Here is a 17,520-nt window from a genome sequence, read left to right on the forward strand (position 1 = left end):
CTCAAAAAGTCTAAAAAAGTATTCCTAAAAGTCCTGTCAACGCAATATACTATATTTAAGTCTTTGGCCAACCAGACTTATGTCCATTCTATCCAGTTGCCTTGCTCACTGAAAAACACATAGGGCAACATCATATGATAACTGCCAAATGGGCTGATTGAGTCAGCAACGGCACGCAGCGTCGTTAATAGTTCTCTACAGGGCCGAGTGATACAGCTCCATCTCAGTACTGCTCCTAAACTTGGTCTTAAGCTGCAGAAATGGTCAACTATCCTATTACTTTGCAGGGGGAATTTGAGGATGGATTGCAGTCTGTAAACTTACATAAACAAGGTCCTGAGTGACTGAAGAAAAAGTGGCTGATTGGTCCAAGTGACAAACAGAAGCCAGCGCTGACCATACAGTACCGGCTCTTACCATTGGCTGATATGCTTACTGTGGCTGCCGCTATGGCAATACATGCGGTTACCCTGTCCCAGTGTCCCCCCTCACCACCACACCCAACAGGCAAGGAGACGCATTGTGCATTAGTGGCCATGCAGAGAGAGAGAGGGAGAGAGAGAGAGGTGGAGAAAGAGCGAGCGAGGTGGCGAGAGCACGAGAAATAGAGGGGGGTGAGAAAGAAAGAGTACAAGAAGCAGAGAGTAGGTAGAAACAGAATCATTCAGAGCCATTTTATGATCCTCCCCTCAAATAGGAGGAGGGAGAAGAGGATTTGGGAGAGAGAAAGAGGAACGGTTATGATTCAGAGAACGAGACAGGAGTAGACAGATAGGAGACGAGGCCACCACACCGCACACAAACGTGACTGAGGTTAACAAATGTTCAGATTGAATGAATCGAGATTGGTTCAGGGAAAAAAAACTATAGAAAACCTGGAGGAGCCTGCACAAAATCATATCAAGGCCCCATCTTTGTAGCCAATGGATCACGGTCATAGGTATGGGCATGAGGGTACATGCAACTCTGGCAAGACCGTGCTACAGAATGAGAACACCACTACGATGCCAAAGAGGCACACAGTGAAGCAGCATGCAGCAGGAACCTTGGCTTCAGCTGTCAATCACATACATATCAGCTAAGGTCACGTTAGTCCAGCCGCTGCATCCCAAATGGTTCCCTATATAGCTCACTGCTTTTGACCAGAGCCCACAGGGAATAGAGCACTATTTGGGACACAGCCTAGATGGGCTGGCAGCAGCGGCACAGGACAAGCAGAGAACCAATTCTCTCAAGTGGGATGAGTGTTAGTTGTCATTGTAGTGGTGTTTGTTTTGGAAGGAGCAACCGGTGAGCGCGCGCTTGGTTGTCGAACGTGTGTGTGCTTGCTTGGTGGTGTTTTGCAGGAAGTTGACACGGACCGAACCCAAGTTAGTCCAATTCATCTTAAGACAGGACTAGACTTGGGGATCATAACAGTGTAAAGCGGAATACTTTGCTGCAGTAAGTGTTGCATGATACCTTCACTAAAAGTGAACTAAATGGAATAATAGGGGTGGGAAAGAGTTGTCTTTCACTACGGCAGTAGCTGATCAAAACCATCGGTCACAGTTTCAAAAAGAACAGGCAGCCTTCATTTCAACATAGTTGAATGGACTCACTATGCAGTAAGTCACTCTCGAAAACAGTGCTTGCTAAATGACTAAAATGTGTATGTTAACAGTTCAACTGAAACATTGGCATGAAAAAACAAATAATTTAAATGAAGACCGGAGGATGGGGGCGAGAGAGAGAGGAGAGAGAAAAGCATTGGTGAGGTCCCAAATGGCTCTATTCCCTGGTCAGAAATAGTGCACGACACAGGGAATAGGATTCCATTTGGGGCTAAAAACAGGAGTGAAGCAGTACTCACAGTGATGACCCTGTCCCCGACGCGGAGCGTGCTGTCTCGGTGGGCCGCCCCTCCCTCTGCGATTCGGGAGATGTAGATCCCCTGAAGAGACGGACAGGAGACAGATCATAATGCGACGCCCTCCGGTTTTAACCTACAGTGACGTGTCTGCTAGCTGTGTACCTGGTCACCCAGGGAGGGTAGGGGGTGAGACTGGCACAACAATGCCCTGCTAGCTCCATCACTGCCAGTCAGTCTATTCTGGGATGGCGGTTACCACAGGGTCAGCAGGGGACGTCCCGTAACGACTACTTCACACAGCCAGGACAAAATATAGCCTTGCGCGCCTATATTCACGGTCACTAGTCTAATGCTGCTCTCAATAGTTGGCTTGGGCTTGTTCAGAAGTATTTCTGTGGTGGTTGTGAGCACAAGAACACCATCATGCCTTTCTTATTACACTCCACTACCAACAACTACGCAAACAAATCCAATATTTAGCTGAAAAGGTATACAAAACATTGAGAGGTCGCACTCAACAAAAAGGGTAATAATTCTATCCTACTGCAGTAAAACAAAGTTCAGAGGTGGCTAAGGCTACAGACCAGTAACACCTCATGGACAACAGAGTCGCCGCCTCGCGGTGACACGGAGACCTCCAGTCCCTTTGCCTGAAGAAGAGAGTTCCACGAGCAGCAAGGATGACCAAACTCCTCGTTGGACTTACAAACGAGCAAATCAAACTTTGTCACATGCGCCGAACACAACAAGGGTAGAGTTAACCGCCAAATGCTTACTTTACAAGCCCTTAACCAAACAGCGCAGTTCAAGAAGAGTTAAGACAAAATATTTACCAAGTAGACTAAAGTCATAATAAAAAAGTAACACAATAAGAATAACGAGGCTTTATACAGGGGGCACTGAGTCAGTGTGCGGGGGTACAGGCTAGTTGAGGTCATTTGTACAAGTAGGTGGGGGTGAAGTGACTATGATTAGATAATAAACATGTACACGTGCAGACAAAGAGCAGGCCTACTCCTCGCCCGCCTCAACAGAGACCATCTTGATCCCTTCCAGAAAAGGCACAACATAACTTACAGACTCCAGCGGTGAACGTGAGTCTCAGTTCCTGTCCGTGGCGTCTCCCTGGGCTGTGGGGGTCGGAGCCGTAACACACAGGACATGTAGCCTTGAATGTGGCCAATGCGGTGGCCCCCAAATAAAATAACCACATCCCAGTTACACAGGACCTATCAGGTGTCAAGGCTCGCTATTCATATCTGTCTCCTTGGCGATGGCTGTAAAACGTCTGGAGTGGAAAAGTGGCTGTCAGAATGATGGAAACCTTGGAGGGGTTGAAGGCTATGACGGGGCATTAAACAGAAATAGGTAGGAAACCTACCACTCCTGACTAGACTTCTCCTTCTAATGCTGTAGCTACTGCAGTTAGAGGGTGCCGTTAGCTTGTGATGTGGGACAACCTGACACCACACACACACCACACACCGTGTTTCACCACGAAGGGATTAAATATTCATCAGGGATGAAACGACGCCCAATATTCCTCCACCACACGACCTAGGTATGGAAACTCTACGGCATGTCTCACTGTGTCTGCTGTACATTCAGCAGGTACGTGTGTGACTCTGTGTCTGCTGTACACTAAGGACGCGTGTCTCTCTCACCAAGTCCCCCGTGCGGTAGGCTGTGGAACCCTTGCCCCCGGCGATGCTGAAGCCCAGGCCCTTGTCGTTGCGGACCAGGCAGGTAGACCGCCTGTGTCGGGGGCCTGCGGGGGAGCTGGCCTCCATGCAGAAGGGCAGCCCGCTGGCCCGTCTCTCCCGGGGAAAGTAGTCGTCCTCGGGCCTCAGCGGCGTGGTGGTGATGGCGTTCTCCGGCTCCACCATGTGCTCCCGGATGACGCTCATGGAGACGGCGGTACCCGAGCTGCGCAGGGCTTCCACCGCCGTGTGGTGCTCAGCACCCTGGAGGGCCACGCCGTTCACCTGAGAGGGAGGGAGCGGAGACCATGGTCCACATGGCTCTCTCTCTACAGTCAAAAGGCCTGTTCATGTAGACCATGAATGCAACATCTTATCGTGCGTGCAGACTTTACCTCGAGAAGTTTGTCTCCCACTTTGACCCCAGCCCGAGCTGCAGGTCCGTCCTCAGACACCCTGGAGATGAAAATGCCCTGGAGGGACAGACAGACAGACTCTCGTACACAGTCACAAGGCCCAATAGGTCCGCAGAATAGGAAAGCTTCCCAAATAGTACCCTGTTCCCCATGTAAGTGCACTACTTTTGAACCGGGCCCTGTAGAGCAGTAAATGGGGAATATGGAACGCAGCCCATCTGTACATTTAGGAGTGTCCACAGCTGTCCTCGGCCCTCACCTCATCATCCCCCTTGTAGGGTGTGGATCCCTTTCCTCCGGCTATGCTGATGCCCAGACCCCCAGTTTGCCGTAGAATGGTCAGGTTGTGCTGGAAATGGAGGAGAGGGGGTCAGCGCAATGAGTGGAGACGCCCCCATACAACAGCCCTATCGTCAGATAGATAGGCTGGGACAAGAGGGAGGACTGCGGCATTGACACAGACAAGACGAGACAGGGGCTACTCTGGTCTCGGGGCTAAACTCAACTCAAGTGTATGTTGAATGAGGGGGAATAGACAAGAGCGCGTGTTGCCTTGCATCTCACATTGCAGAGTTGCTACATTGACTTATCAAAAGGCTTCCATTTTGCCGTTGAAACAGGCAGAAAGCAGTATCATTAAAACAAGTAGTACAAAACTAATTACCCATCATATCACAATGCATTGACATTAGCCCAAAGACACACAGTGAAACAACTGGACAAACATATTCCTCTGGACATAAAAACGGTTTCAGACACTAGCACGGAGGTGTGTATTTGAGGAGGGGGCTGTATGTAACACAATACTATGTCATGGAACAGTCACAACGGGGAGAGGGGGGGGGGGGTACACACGAGACACTACGAATCATAACATGTATGGGTCTGAACTGGGTGTGTGAATGCTGTCTGCGCAAGCCATGCAGAGTGGGGGGGTGAAAGATAAGTGGGAGCGAGAGAGGAAAGAAAGAGTTGAGTGAAAGTGCTGCGTTGGTGGGGGGTGGGGGTAGCGGAGGGTGATTCCGTTGCGTCGTCAAGGCTCCGTTCGCTCACAAACTCATTGTCGCCGTCGCAAAATGCAAACACGGGCACATGACGCACATGCCAACCAATCCACAGGCATCCTCACCAGAAGTGCAGTCACTCACCAAGGATTCCTCCATAAATCAGAGCCACACAATCACTCCATTATGAACACTGTTACATCTTTGAAGGTCATTTTAACCAAGTGACTGATCAAAAATACTTTTATGCCATTACGGAGGTACATACCACCATCAACAAAATCACCAAAATGATGGAATTTCTCGTGGAAGAAATGGTGTCGCATCCCTCCAATAGAGTTCCAGAATCTATGCCAAGGTGCATTGAAGCTGTTCTGGCTCGTGCTGGCCCAACGCCCTACTGAGACACTTTGACTATCAATGTTACACTTCCGTTATACTGGGGAAACAGTTGTTTCCATAGCTAGGGCTGACAGCGAGGACTTGTGAATAGCAGAATCAAGAACCTCGGCATAATCAAGACCGTTGCTTTGTGAGAAGGTGTTAAAGTTCACATTCAGCCATTGTTCCGTAAATATCAGCTGAAAATAACTAGTTGGGCTTTGACCCCAAGTGAGGGCAGGTCTGCTGGAGTCATGGCCCAGAGACACACACGGGTGCCAGCCCGCATAGACGGAAATAGAAAAGTCTGAGCCTTTTGGGTAAAACACTGGGTTTAATCCTGAATGGAAATGCACCCAGGATGTCGATGTTTCCTTCATTTTGGCAGTTACCTGTAATGCTACCACTCAAATGGCAACATCCTATCATTTCAAAATGAAGATTAACATAATTAATACAGAAATAAAAATATCCATCCCAAACAACGGACATTTAACCAAATACCATCGTATTTACTGTGTCAAGTGTTTCACATATCCTTGGTGTCTCTATTGAATGTTAAGCTCTGAACAGAACTGATAAGCTGCTCGGTGGTTCTTGAGCTATTCATCAGAGCAGATCATTGAGCAAAGTGCTTACACTCTGGACTGAAATCACCGTACAGAGCCAGGCGGAGTCCCAAATGGCATCCCATTCCCTACATAGTGTGCTACTTTTGACGTCAACAGTAGTGCACGATGTAGGGAATAGGGTGCCATTTGAGACGTAGCCCCGGAGTGTTTCTTTGTCATACGTTGATAGGTGGACGGTGTGGTACCCGTGGAAACGGATGGTTTTGGCATACCATTCAACTGTTATTTCATGGATGCACATGTACTCACAAAAAGGTAGGCAACTATTTTAGATATCTATTAGAAGACACACTTGTCCTGGTTAGAAGTTCCATCTGTGTGGGCCAGATCCCTGCTCGTGCCTGGTGAGAAACTAAAACCTGAAAGAAGACGGACCTCCTCCATCACAGACAGCAGCACAAGCAGCCCATTCACTCCAGGGCCTCTCAGCCTGAACAGGGGGATGAAGAAGAGGAGAAGAAGAAGAGGGAGACGAGCCACAGCGTGGTAGAACCCGACAATGGGGTAAGGACGTCATTGAATGGTAACCACAGATTTGCCCCAGATAGAATCTACCCACATTCGTAGAACCTTATAGTTACAGATAACATTTGAATCCTAAAACCCTCTGTCCATTTTGGTCCCCTTCAAGTTCTGTTAGTCCGCTTCGAGTTCTATCACGCTGGTGGTCCAAAGGAGAGTTGTGGTGAGCATTTCCCTGGCGATTGGCTTGGATTAATCATGGATTTTTGTGGGCTGTTTTTCAGTTCCCCTCTGAGAGCCAGCGGGTGGGTGAATGGGTGAGTGAGTGGGGGAACGAGAGAGAGAGGGTGGGAGGAGTGGATGGATGGAGTGAGAGAGAGTAAGTACAGACCTCTTCCTCCTCAATTCGAGCAGGCTCAATCAGCAGATTATTGACTTGATCAAATGACACCCCCTGTTAGGACAGGAACCAGCGAGAGGCATGCGGATTAGTGAGGCCAAAATAACTAAATATGCACACAAGCATACTCCAACCAAAACAAAATCGGATAAATCAAAAACAGAACAACGCACACACACGTCAAAGAACAGTAACACACACAAACACACACTCAGCCACAGGGATAAACCCAAAAAAGGTCATATCCACTATCGTGTAGCGGTTGAACTAGGGACTACATTTGATATGGCCAATTTCATCGCCAGTTGAGGTCATTTGAACAGTGGCAACATCGGTCACACACATCACTCACTCCCCAGCCACCAGAAGCGGAAGCAGGCAGGGGTGGAAACTCGAGACCCAGGATGAGGTGAGTTACAGGCCACACGGGGAGGGCAGCTTGTGTTCAGAAAGAGAAGCGGGGGAAAGAAAGCAGTGGCTCCCAGCTCAAAGTTCCCTCCAGCCTATAGACAGACACCACAGGAAACCCTGTTCCCCTTTAAAGTCATTTCATGCATACACTTCTACTGTGCAGCAGTCGTTTTTCAGATTGATTACAAACATGATTGACAAGTACTATTAAAAAACAAAAACAGGAATCAGATCATTACATCCAAAACACGTCAAAGAAGAGGCTTTGTACTCCAAGAGATTGTGTTCGCAGAGCTAAAAAAAAGGTGACCGCCTCGCACAAAATAAATTGTGAAAAGCCATTGGTGTGGTTCCCTTCAATGTCAAATCTGCAGCAAAATGGTGAGAGATTGACCCATGCTGTAGGTGTACATTTAGCAAAAAGTGGTTTGTCTGGGTCTCAACATTTCCACCTCGGCCAAGAGAAATTCTGGATGGTCGCTAGGCAATCAGGCACCACACACAGACATACACACCTCCATCATTCAATGCACATTAGTTAGCAGCGCTAGTGGTGATTACGATTAATAATCCATTTGAATACAATAATTGTCTTCCCCGAGTCATACACTTCGAGGGCCACATCCACACACTCACACTAACACACAAATGTAGGAAAGCAGGTAAGGGAAAGTTCATTAACCAATTAAAAACAACAGCAGACAGCAAATGATAGAGAGAAGCATAGTACTGAGGTGGGCAGACAGAGGCATGGTGAAGGAGGCCAGCAGGAGGCCAGCAGGAGGCCAGTGCACAGCTGACAGGGTTGGGGATTCATCATCTTCACTTTTTACTAAGCAGATTTGATGGGTATTATTGATAAGTAGTCCTTGAGATGCTCAGAGGAGCCACAAGAGGGAGCTCCACTCTGAGCAGTCTGGGTAGTGTGTGGATAAAATAATATGTGTTTGTCCAAAATGGCACCCTATTCCCTATATAGTATAGTGTACTACTTTTGACCAGGGATTAAGGAGACATTTGGTAGCCTTTGACTAAAGTCCGAAGCGTTTAAACAACTGCCACCTGATTTGGTGCGAGCTGGTTGTCCGTTCGTAAAAAAACGCCGGTGTGTCTGACGACATTTACAAACGTTTATCAAATGCTGTTAATGAGAAAGTCCACTCGTTAGTTATCTCTTTTACCAAGTTACCGAATAGCAGCTGCCGCCGTCTGTGAACGTAAGGACAGAACCTGCTTGTGTGGGACAGAGAGAGCAACGTAAAAGCACTAGTGCAAAAGCCATAAGACAGCTCCCGGCAAACATCCCCGTATCCATTGGTTTGTTTTTCCTATGCCCAGCAACACGGCATGCAATGGCATGTCCTATATCCGATCCAGTGCCAGCAGTCCAGACCGAATGCAGGTTGCATGGTGACAGATCGACGGGGAGCTTCTATGCACTTGCGTGTCTAGGGGGGTGCATAGAGGCGAGCTGCAGGCCAGGAACACGTCAGCGTGAAGAGAGAAGGTGTGCAAGAGCTTCATTCAACTGTCAGCTTCACGGGGCAAAACGCAAAAGGAAAAACTAGTCCCGTGGTTGTCCTGGCTAATTTGAAATTGGGATACATGGTTAGGGCGTGGAGTGTCGCGTGACCAGCTGACCCCTGTTACTCTAGTCAAGTTATCAGAAAAAAAACATGAAGCCCTGAACACGATAGCTGCATGATATGATAGTATGTACATTTCAGTTTTGTACAACTAGGCTTTATAGACTATGTTCATATTGTAAACATGTGTTCTCTACCCCCCACCCCAGCCCACCACGAGCCCGGGTTACCTTGACCGGCTGCAGGGAGGAGTTGGCATGAAGCAGACTCCTATCCTCCAGCTCTGGCTCTTCTATCCTGTTGTGGCGCTGTGGAGTTACCATACACTCCTCCCCTTCCTCCTCTTCCTCCTCCTCTTCTTCTTCCTCCTCCTCCTCCTCGGGGGCAGTGTGGTGCGAGGCTGGGTGTTGGGCCAGGTGAGCATCGGGGCTGAAGCCCTGCAGTAACGCGGCCACCGCCTCGGGTTTTGGCAGCTTGGTGATCTTGAAGTGCTTCTTGTAGTGCGGCGTGTCCTTCCTGATCAGACGCTGCTTCTCCGTAGGGAACTGGGGCCTCTGTTGTTCCTCTTCGTAGCTGTGTGGGACCACATCCTCGCCCTCCTCATCGTCGTCACCATTCTCGTCCCCACCCCGGTACATGGGCTCCTCTGCAAAGTGCACCGTGGGCTGGTGGGAGAGGGGATGGGGTGAGTGAAGGGAGAAAGAAAGAGCAGGAGGGAAGGGATTGTATTCAAGACGAGGACATCTCTCAAGTTACTGTTATGCATGATTCATTAATTGACCTGACCAGGAGAAAGTGTATAAACCAGGGTACATAGTTTTTCCTGGCTGTCATAGTAGTGAAACTCACCTCTACGTACTCCACCTCCATCTCATCTAGCACCTCCACCTCCTGGGGCCCACGCCCACCCACCAGGTCTGTGGTCATCAGGCCCCGCCTCTCTTCGTGGGAGTTGGCCGAGGCCGTGCTGTTGGACGCCGCAGAGTCGTGGCTCTGATTGGACAGATCGCTCAGCCGCTTCTCCTGCAACCACCAATCACACGGGCGGAATGGGAAAAACAGAATCCTGGATTGGTGACCAACAGGTAACACTCCGATGCTGTCAGAAAGTTACACAATGACCCAGAAAGAACCCACTTATTACTTGGGACATGCTTTACTTTCTTTGTGTACCTGCGTGTCCCAAATGGACCCTGGTCAAAAGAAGTGCACTATAAAATGGTCAATAGGGTGACATTTAGGACGCAGCCTTTTATTTATATTTGTGCTCGTGGACCTCAAGTACGGTGCCATGTAGGATGTCCTGTGGGGTGTCTGTGACGTGTTGTACCTCAGCACCAGGGGACTCCGTCTCTCCATCCGCTCTGGAAGTGTAGGCCTCGTTCCTCCTCTCCTCAATCCCTTTCTTCATCACCTTCAGCTCACTGTGGTGTGGTGTCGCCCGCCGCTGGAGACCCTGCACACAACTACCAGTAAAATCCCCAGACTGACAGTCCGTCGACAGACCATCAATTACAGACAGTCCTCCTCAGACAAACAGTAAATCAAGGCCCAAGGACTTGTGGCGCTGCCGAATCAACGACCGATTGTCTGACTGGACGCCCTCTCCGTCATGTTACTTTCACCTGATGCCCTGTCAGATCAGAGGTCACAGTGGGAAAGGAATGGACAAGGAAGCGAAGTTGAGAGCCAGCCATCGAGTGCTTCACTGTAGAACGTGTTGGCTCGCGCAGTGCAGGAATCACGTGAACAAAGCCCGTTATCAGCGACCGGGGTTCAATCCACACGTATACCATCCCCCACGGTTTCTCCCACCTGCCTGTATCCCCCTCTCATTTCATAACTATCCAAATAAAGTGCCAAAATGACCGACAAAATAGATTTAGAAACAGTGTATTAATTCTCTCGTTACTCATTGTGCATCATGTACTACTAGTGTCATAATTTGTCTCTCTGCATTGTTGGGAAGGGCCCAATAGGTAAGCATGTGACAAAGACAGCTGTATTTTGACTTATCTTACCCTGCGCTCCGCGGCCGCCTCGTCATCCTCCGCCTCCTGCTTGGTGGTCTCCTCCTGGAACTGGATGACAGACACGCGGTTCAGGTTGCTGTCTGTCCAGCTGTCATCCACACTGTTCTGGAGCAGGTTCTCTGTAGGGAGAGACCGGATCAAAGAGAGGGACTGGGTTACAAATCAAGTCGGGCCTTCCAACAACGAACAAGATAAAAAAAAAAAAAAAACGGTTTGATGGTACATGGGATGAATGGATGTTAGGAGAAGTGATGGTAACTAAATCTGGGTTGAGCGCGACAGGAGAGCGAGGAGGACTCTGGGTTATAAACACAGGCTACGCTTCCAATAGATGACAGCAGGATAGATGAGCATCGTCACTTGACACAAACGGTCATCGTTATGGAGTTAACGGGCGTTACTGGCTGTAACTGTGACCAAGCACCAGACGCTCCTATTCACCTCAATAAGACCTTGGCGTAAGCGGCACGGGTCCCGGACTGGGTTTTTATTTTCAAGATCTCGACGCACGGCTCACACCCGAGAACAATTGATCAAGTGGCTTTTGCGCTCTGCACACGCTTCCAGCGTAGCAGGTGAAACGCCTACCGTGCAGCCCTTATGTGAGAGGGAGTGAAGGAAAGAGGATATGCAGAGAGAGAGTGAAGAAAGAGGTAAAGAAAGTCTGTAAATAGTGAAAATCAGGGGGACAAAGCTGAGAACAGAGGCAAGTGAGAGAGGAGGAAAGAAGGTCATGATGAAGATGACGGTGGTGTAAGGCTAACTCACCCAGGCTAGAGGAAGGCTGCTGGGGTAGCAGGTAGCAGGTGAGCACCTTCTCCCCGGTGCTCTCCTCATCCTCCGTCTGGAACTTGAGCATGGGCTGGGACTGGTTCTCTGCCAGCCACATGGCCTTCAGGTTGAGGTTGGCCAGGGCAAACGGGAGGTTCTGTAACCTGGGCACACCCACACAACAACATATGGAAAGTACTGTTCTGATTTCTAAGAATACATCCGGTGTGGCTCAGGTGGTAGAATATTGCGCTGGCAACGGCAGGACCGTGGGTTCAGTTCCTGCTGGGGACACTCGTATGAAAATGTACGCACGCCCTGCTGTAACTCGCTTTGGAAACGGCGCCTGCTAAACGGCATATTTTACATTACTATTCAGCTGTAAGGCTTGATGAGAAAAAAGGTCAAGCGAAGGAGCGCCGATGCTAGCACCAACGCCGCTGAGTAGCGGGGTTACCTGTTCCCTGCCACGTCTAGCACGTGGAGCTCGGTGGCGTCGGCCAGCTGGGCAGGCAGCTTGGCCACACGGTTGTCCCTGAGGGAGAGCACGTTGAGACTGGCGCAGCCGCCCAGCTCATCGGGTACGCCGCCCAGCCGGTTGCGGTCCGCATTCAGATTGGTCAGCTTCTTCAGCTTGCCCAGCGAGCGAGGCAGAGTCTACAGAATTAAACATTTACACATTTCATGAATATTAAAAAGAACGCATCTCAAGGGGGTTGTTAAAAGGCAATTAACTGTACATTTGTTCTGAAGCAAAAGAAACTTGGTTATAAACGCAGTGGTTCTGTACCTGTAAGAGATTCTCGGTCAGCACAAGTTCCGTCAGGTTCTCACACTCCCCTATGGAGTCGCTCAGGTGGGTCAGTCGGTTCTGGTCCACTTTCAAGATGGACAGCTGCTTCAGAGAGCCTGGAGAAACAGAGTCAGCCGGGTCGTATTCATCGCAGCAAAACGTTTTGTAACGGAAAATGAAAACGTGTTTATTGGACAAGTTCAGGACCCCTTTGAAGTCAGTTATTGTCTGTCTGGTTCATAATGAACATGAAGCTTTCATGTCAGTTAACTAGTACTATTTCCCCAATAGGGGGCAGTGTGGTTCTTCACGAGTCAAGTGCATTTACCTTCAATTGCATTCAGGCAACGATAACATCCATGGGTCTACTTATTGGTAAAAAAGCAGACACCTTGGCAAAGTACTTAAAAAAATATATATATTTGACAATGAAGCTACTGTGTAAACCAGTTGAGGTGAATAAGGCACTGTACAAAAGGAACATCTTTTCTCCCTCCCTCCTTGCATCCCTCTCACCAATGCTGTCAGGGACCACCTCCAGGAGGTTTTGTGTGAGCAGCAGGTCAGTGAGGGCCAGCAAGCCGCTCAGCTCCGAGGGCAACTCCTCCAGGCGGTTCTCTGACATGTCTAGACACACCAGTCTCCGCAGGTTCCCCAGCTCCTACACAGACACACACACACAAATTTAGTTTTTAGTGTGAACACCCACTCAAATGTACGCGATGGGTTTCATACTGAGCAACGTTCTAAGCGAATAAGATGGGCATAGATGAGCCAGGACCATACTCACTGGTGGCAATGAGGAGAGCTGGTTACGGTCCAACCACAGCTCCCGTAGCTTAGGGAGAGCACCAAGTGTGTCTGGCTGTTAGAGATAGAGAGAGGGGAAAGAGAGAGGGGAAAGAGAGAGAGAAGGTAAACAGAGGGCATGACGCATGTCATCGTTGCTCTGCTTTGTGACACGAGGCCAGGCGATCAGGTGTTCTGAGCCAATGCATGCTAAAGTGAGTGGGAACAAACACGAGGATCCACTTAAATATGCATCATTTGGGAAGAGAAGAGGTGGGGGTGGCTACATAACCACACATCATATGGCCCAAAATACTCCCATTCCACTCTGGGGTCCCCAAATGGCTGCGGAAGGGGGCAAGATTCAACTGAAAAAACTAACTATATATGCACACCCACACACTGTTCCTGTTGGCTATGCCCATACACCAAACAGATCAAAGCATGTTGCTATCCAAAACAAGATGGGTCCTGTTAAACTTCAATTTGAGAAAAAAAAATCATTCTATATCCCTGCAGGGCAATTCACTTTGAACTCCAAAAAAAGGCATTGGGAATCAATCCCAGAGAACACAAAACCTGTAGAAATGACCCCCAGACTGTATTTGAGTGATACATTACATTAAATGACTTAGCATCCCTGTCAAGGCTGAGCAGTGTACAGTATGACAGGCAGGGTTGTCAGGCGGGTAGCATGACGTCAGGTTGTTTGCTCAGCCTACGCCCTTGTCAGCTCAACAGGCCCTGTTTACCCTGTCCCAATGAAAAGGCTAGCCAGGCAGGCGTTCCCATGCTCAAACAAACAGGACTCAAGGGTACAACTACGGATGTGTCCCAAATGGCACCCTATTCTCTTCATAGTGCATGAGGGCCCATAGCGCGATATATATAGTACTACTACTTTTACCAGAGCAGATATATATATATAGGGAATAGGGTGTCATTTGGAGCTTGTTCTTACCAACACTTCCAGTTCATTGCTGCCCAGGTCCAGCTGTTCCAGTTTCACCAGAAAAGAGAGCGACCTGGATAAGAGGAACAATCGATCATAGAAACCCTGAAGTAAATGGGGACTACTGCATAGACACAGTCTTGTTGAAACACACTCAGTTTTAGAACAGATTTATAATCTATACAGAAACACATCAAGACGACGACGTCTGGACTGTTACAGTCAGAACCAGATTGGCTAAATCGCTAACCGCCACGCCCCAATCTCTCACAGTCACGACAAGCTTGTCATTCAGCCAGTCTGTCCCTATGACAACAACTGCATCGAAAGAGAAGGGAGCTACTACTGCGGTTAACTAGTGAACAGCTACACTAGTGATGATTGAGGACTCCATTGTGCTTCAAATCACTAGTCATATCATCAAGGACTCCTTTTTAGGAAACAACCACCTTTGCTAGCATGAAGTGAGGCTGGGAACTATGCCAGGCTAAAGAGGGCACTTACGTGGGCAGGGACTTGAGCAGGTTCTCCCTGAGCTCCAGCGTCACCAGGTTGGCCAGGCTGCAGGAGAGAGGGAGGAGGAGAGGTTAGTCAGATGGGGTGTCTGCTGGTCCTGGTTAACTTGGCATGGCGATGGGCCTCATCCATCTGGTCACTCAGAGCAGTCAGTCCGTCTGTCTGAGAGCCCACTGTGTCATGTAATTAGGCCTGTACCAATGTCTGTCATTTTACAGAGCGAGGAGTTCAAATGTTTAGAGCAAGAAGGAAACCCGTGTCGGAGTTCAAATACCCATTCATGCAAGGTGGTTGGGTCTGCATATTTCGTTGGTGTGTGTACTTACTTTCCTATGTCATTGGGCAGTGTCTGCAGTGACACGTCGTTTAGGGCCAGGTGGGCGAGCCCTCGCAGCTGAGTGAAACCATCAGGCAACCTAGTGATGAGAGGACAGAAGACAGGAAAACAGATGGAAAGGGAGAAGGAGTGAGCGCGAGAGGCAGGGATCGAGCGAGCGTGCGTGCGGGGGGAGGGAGGGGGTCGAGCGAGCGGTCGAGCGAGCGTGCGAGGGGTCGAGCGAGCGAGCGAGCGTGCGAGGGGTCGAGCGAGCGTGCGAGGGGTCGAGCGAGCGTGCGAAGGGTCGAGCGAGCGAGCGTGCGAAGGGTCGAGCGAGCGAGCGTGCGAAGGGTCGAGCGAGCGAGGGGGTCGAGCGAGCGAGGGGTCGAGCGAGCGAGGGGGGGGGAGGGGGAGAGAGGGGGTCGAGCGAGCGAGTGGGGAGGGAGGGGTCGAGCGAGCGAGGGGGGGAGAGGGGGTCGAGCGAGCGAGCGGGGGGAGGGAGGGGGTCGAGCGAGCGAGCGTGCGGGGGAGGGAGGGGGTCGAGCGAGCGAGCGTGGGGGGTAGGGGAGGGGGTCGAGCGAGCGAGCGTGCGGGGGTAGGGAGGGGGTCGAGCGAGCGAGCGTGCGGGGGTAGGGAGGGGGTCGAGCGAGCGTGCGGGGGTAGGGAGGGGGTCGAGCGAGCGAGCGGGGGTAGGGAGGGGGTCGAGCGAGCGCGTGCGGGGGTAGGGAGGGGGTCGAGCGAGCGAGCGTGCGGGGGTAGGGAGGGGGTCGAGCGAGCGTGCGGGGGTAGGGAGGGGGTCGAGCGAGCGTGCGGGGGTAGGGAGGGGGTCGAGCGAGCGGGGGTAGGGAGGGTGTCGAGCGAGCGTGCGGGGGTAGGGAGGGGGGCGTGCGGGGGTAGGGAGGGGGTCGAGCGAGCGTGCGGGGGTAGGGAGGGGGGGGCGTCGGGGGTAGGGAGGGGGTCGAGCGAGCGTGCGGGGGTAGGGAGGGGTCGAGCGAGCGTGCGGGGGTAGGGAGGGGGTCGAGCGAGCGGGGGTAGGGAGGGAGGGAGTGAGACGAGGACACGAGAGAAAGTAGGTAGTTTCTCAATGGCCCTTCAACATCGGCCCTTCAACATCAGCCCTTGAAGCAGTTGGAATAGCTTCCTCCCCTGCCTATGTGTGTGTCCCAAATGGCACATTATTCCCTTTACTGCGCACTATTTTTGACCAGGGCCTATAGTGCACTATATAGGGAATAGGGTGCCATTTGGGACGGCCACACATTATGTGGCCAGATCCATCTGACAAAGCACTCACCATCACCACTGCTGCCAACAGTTCTTTTCCTATTCTATAGGAGGAAGCTGCAGCAGAGAGAGGGTTTGCCTTGTTGAGCATTCCACTTCTATAATACCATGCTAGTTTCTGGGTCAGCGAACAGCGTACTGTTGCCACAAAGCCTCGTTCTCCTCCAGGCGTTTTGCTCATGTACATAATCTAGTACTGAGAAAGGGCCTTCTCTGAGCCTTTGACACATCTGGGCGACAACTTGAGATATAAATATATAGCAACTTGTTAAAATATTTCTTTGTCCATTTCATTGTTTGGAGTTGTTTATCTTCAAGGCCATTACGGAAATAATCACAATATGGCACAAGTATGACAATGAACTAGTGAAGTGCACCCCCCCACATATCTCAAATGATAACTTAGTATGGCCCAGACATGTCCTCAAAGGAAACAGGAAAGCGAGAGAGAGAGAGAGAGAGAGAGAGGTGGCCCTGGACTGATCCACTAACCTGGAGAGGGGGTTTCCACTGAAGTCTGCAATCTCCAACGCCTTGCAGAACTTAATGCTCTCGGGGATCTCAGGAATGTCTGCGGAGAGAGCGAGTGGGTGGGGGGGCACACTCAGCACCATAGACAGACAGCGGGGTCACATTCTACTTAGACCACCATTTCAGGTTCCCCTCCCTTGTAATCACTAGCAGATGGGCTGGTGATGAGGGGAGAGGGGGACAAAGAACAGGGATGGATGGGGCAGAAAAGAGGATGAAGAGAAAAGGGAAACCCCTTCACCTGTTCTCATTGACAAGACTATGATAATTAACATATTGTTCTTACTGTACGTGAGACATTCAAGTAACAGTCAGTGTCAATGTCATCAGCCTGATCGGTACCATTTAAAATCGCTTGACGTGCGCACACACACACACACACTCTCTCTCTCTCTCTCTTTGGGGGACTACATTAAGGTTGGTCTGTATCTGAACCTTAGATGTATGTATACTGCCAGAACTTGGCCCTAACCTACACAATATATGAAATCCATGCTAGGTTTAGGAGCCTGGTCCGACACATGGAGACTGTTTAGTGTGTTACTCTCCTGGGCAATAGAACCAAGGCAGCAGTAGCTGAGCACAGATGGACTAAGTTGTTAGGCCACATCTCCCACAGCTCTTGGCTCGGCTGGCAGCCCCTGATGCAGTCGGTCTGTGGCAGCAGGACAGATGTCTCATATAAACACTC

General features: G+C 50.3%; 1 protein-coding gene across 1 annotated transcript in view; it reads right to left on the reverse strand.

Annotated features, from left to right (window-relative positions):
• LOC118372988 (protein scribble homolog) overlaps window positions 1-17,520 on the reverse strand; it is a 99,643-nt gene that overhangs the window by 20,894 nt on the left and 61,229 nt on the right. The window contains 18 exon segments of the mRNA XM_035759149.2: window positions 1,853-1,933; window positions 3,517-3,837; window positions 3,948-4,025; window positions 4,228-4,317; window positions 6,839-6,901; window positions 9,075-9,509; window positions 9,694-9,867; window positions 10,175-10,300; window positions 10,866-10,996; window positions 11,646-11,812; window positions 12,106-12,305; window positions 12,439-12,557; window positions 12,958-13,102; window positions 13,232-13,306; window positions 14,192-14,255; window positions 14,687-14,743; window positions 15,025-15,114; window positions 16,791-16,869. Of these exon segments, the coding sequence (XP_035615042.2) occupies window positions 1,853-1,933; window positions 3,517-3,837; window positions 3,948-4,025; window positions 4,228-4,317; window positions 6,839-6,901; window positions 9,075-9,509; window positions 9,694-9,867; window positions 10,175-10,300; window positions 10,866-10,996; window positions 11,646-11,812; window positions 12,106-12,305; window positions 12,439-12,557; window positions 12,958-13,102; window positions 13,232-13,306; window positions 14,192-14,255; window positions 14,687-14,743; window positions 15,025-15,114; window positions 16,791-16,869 (2,495 nt within the window).

Source organism: Oncorhynchus keta, chromosome 4, assembly GCF_023373465.1.
Source record: "Oncorhynchus keta strain PuntledgeMale-10-30-2019 chromosome 4, Oket_V2, whole genome shotgun sequence".
In the NCBI taxonomy this organism is placed as follows: domain Eukaryota; kingdom Metazoa; phylum Chordata; class Actinopteri; order Salmoniformes; family Salmonidae; genus Oncorhynchus; species Oncorhynchus keta.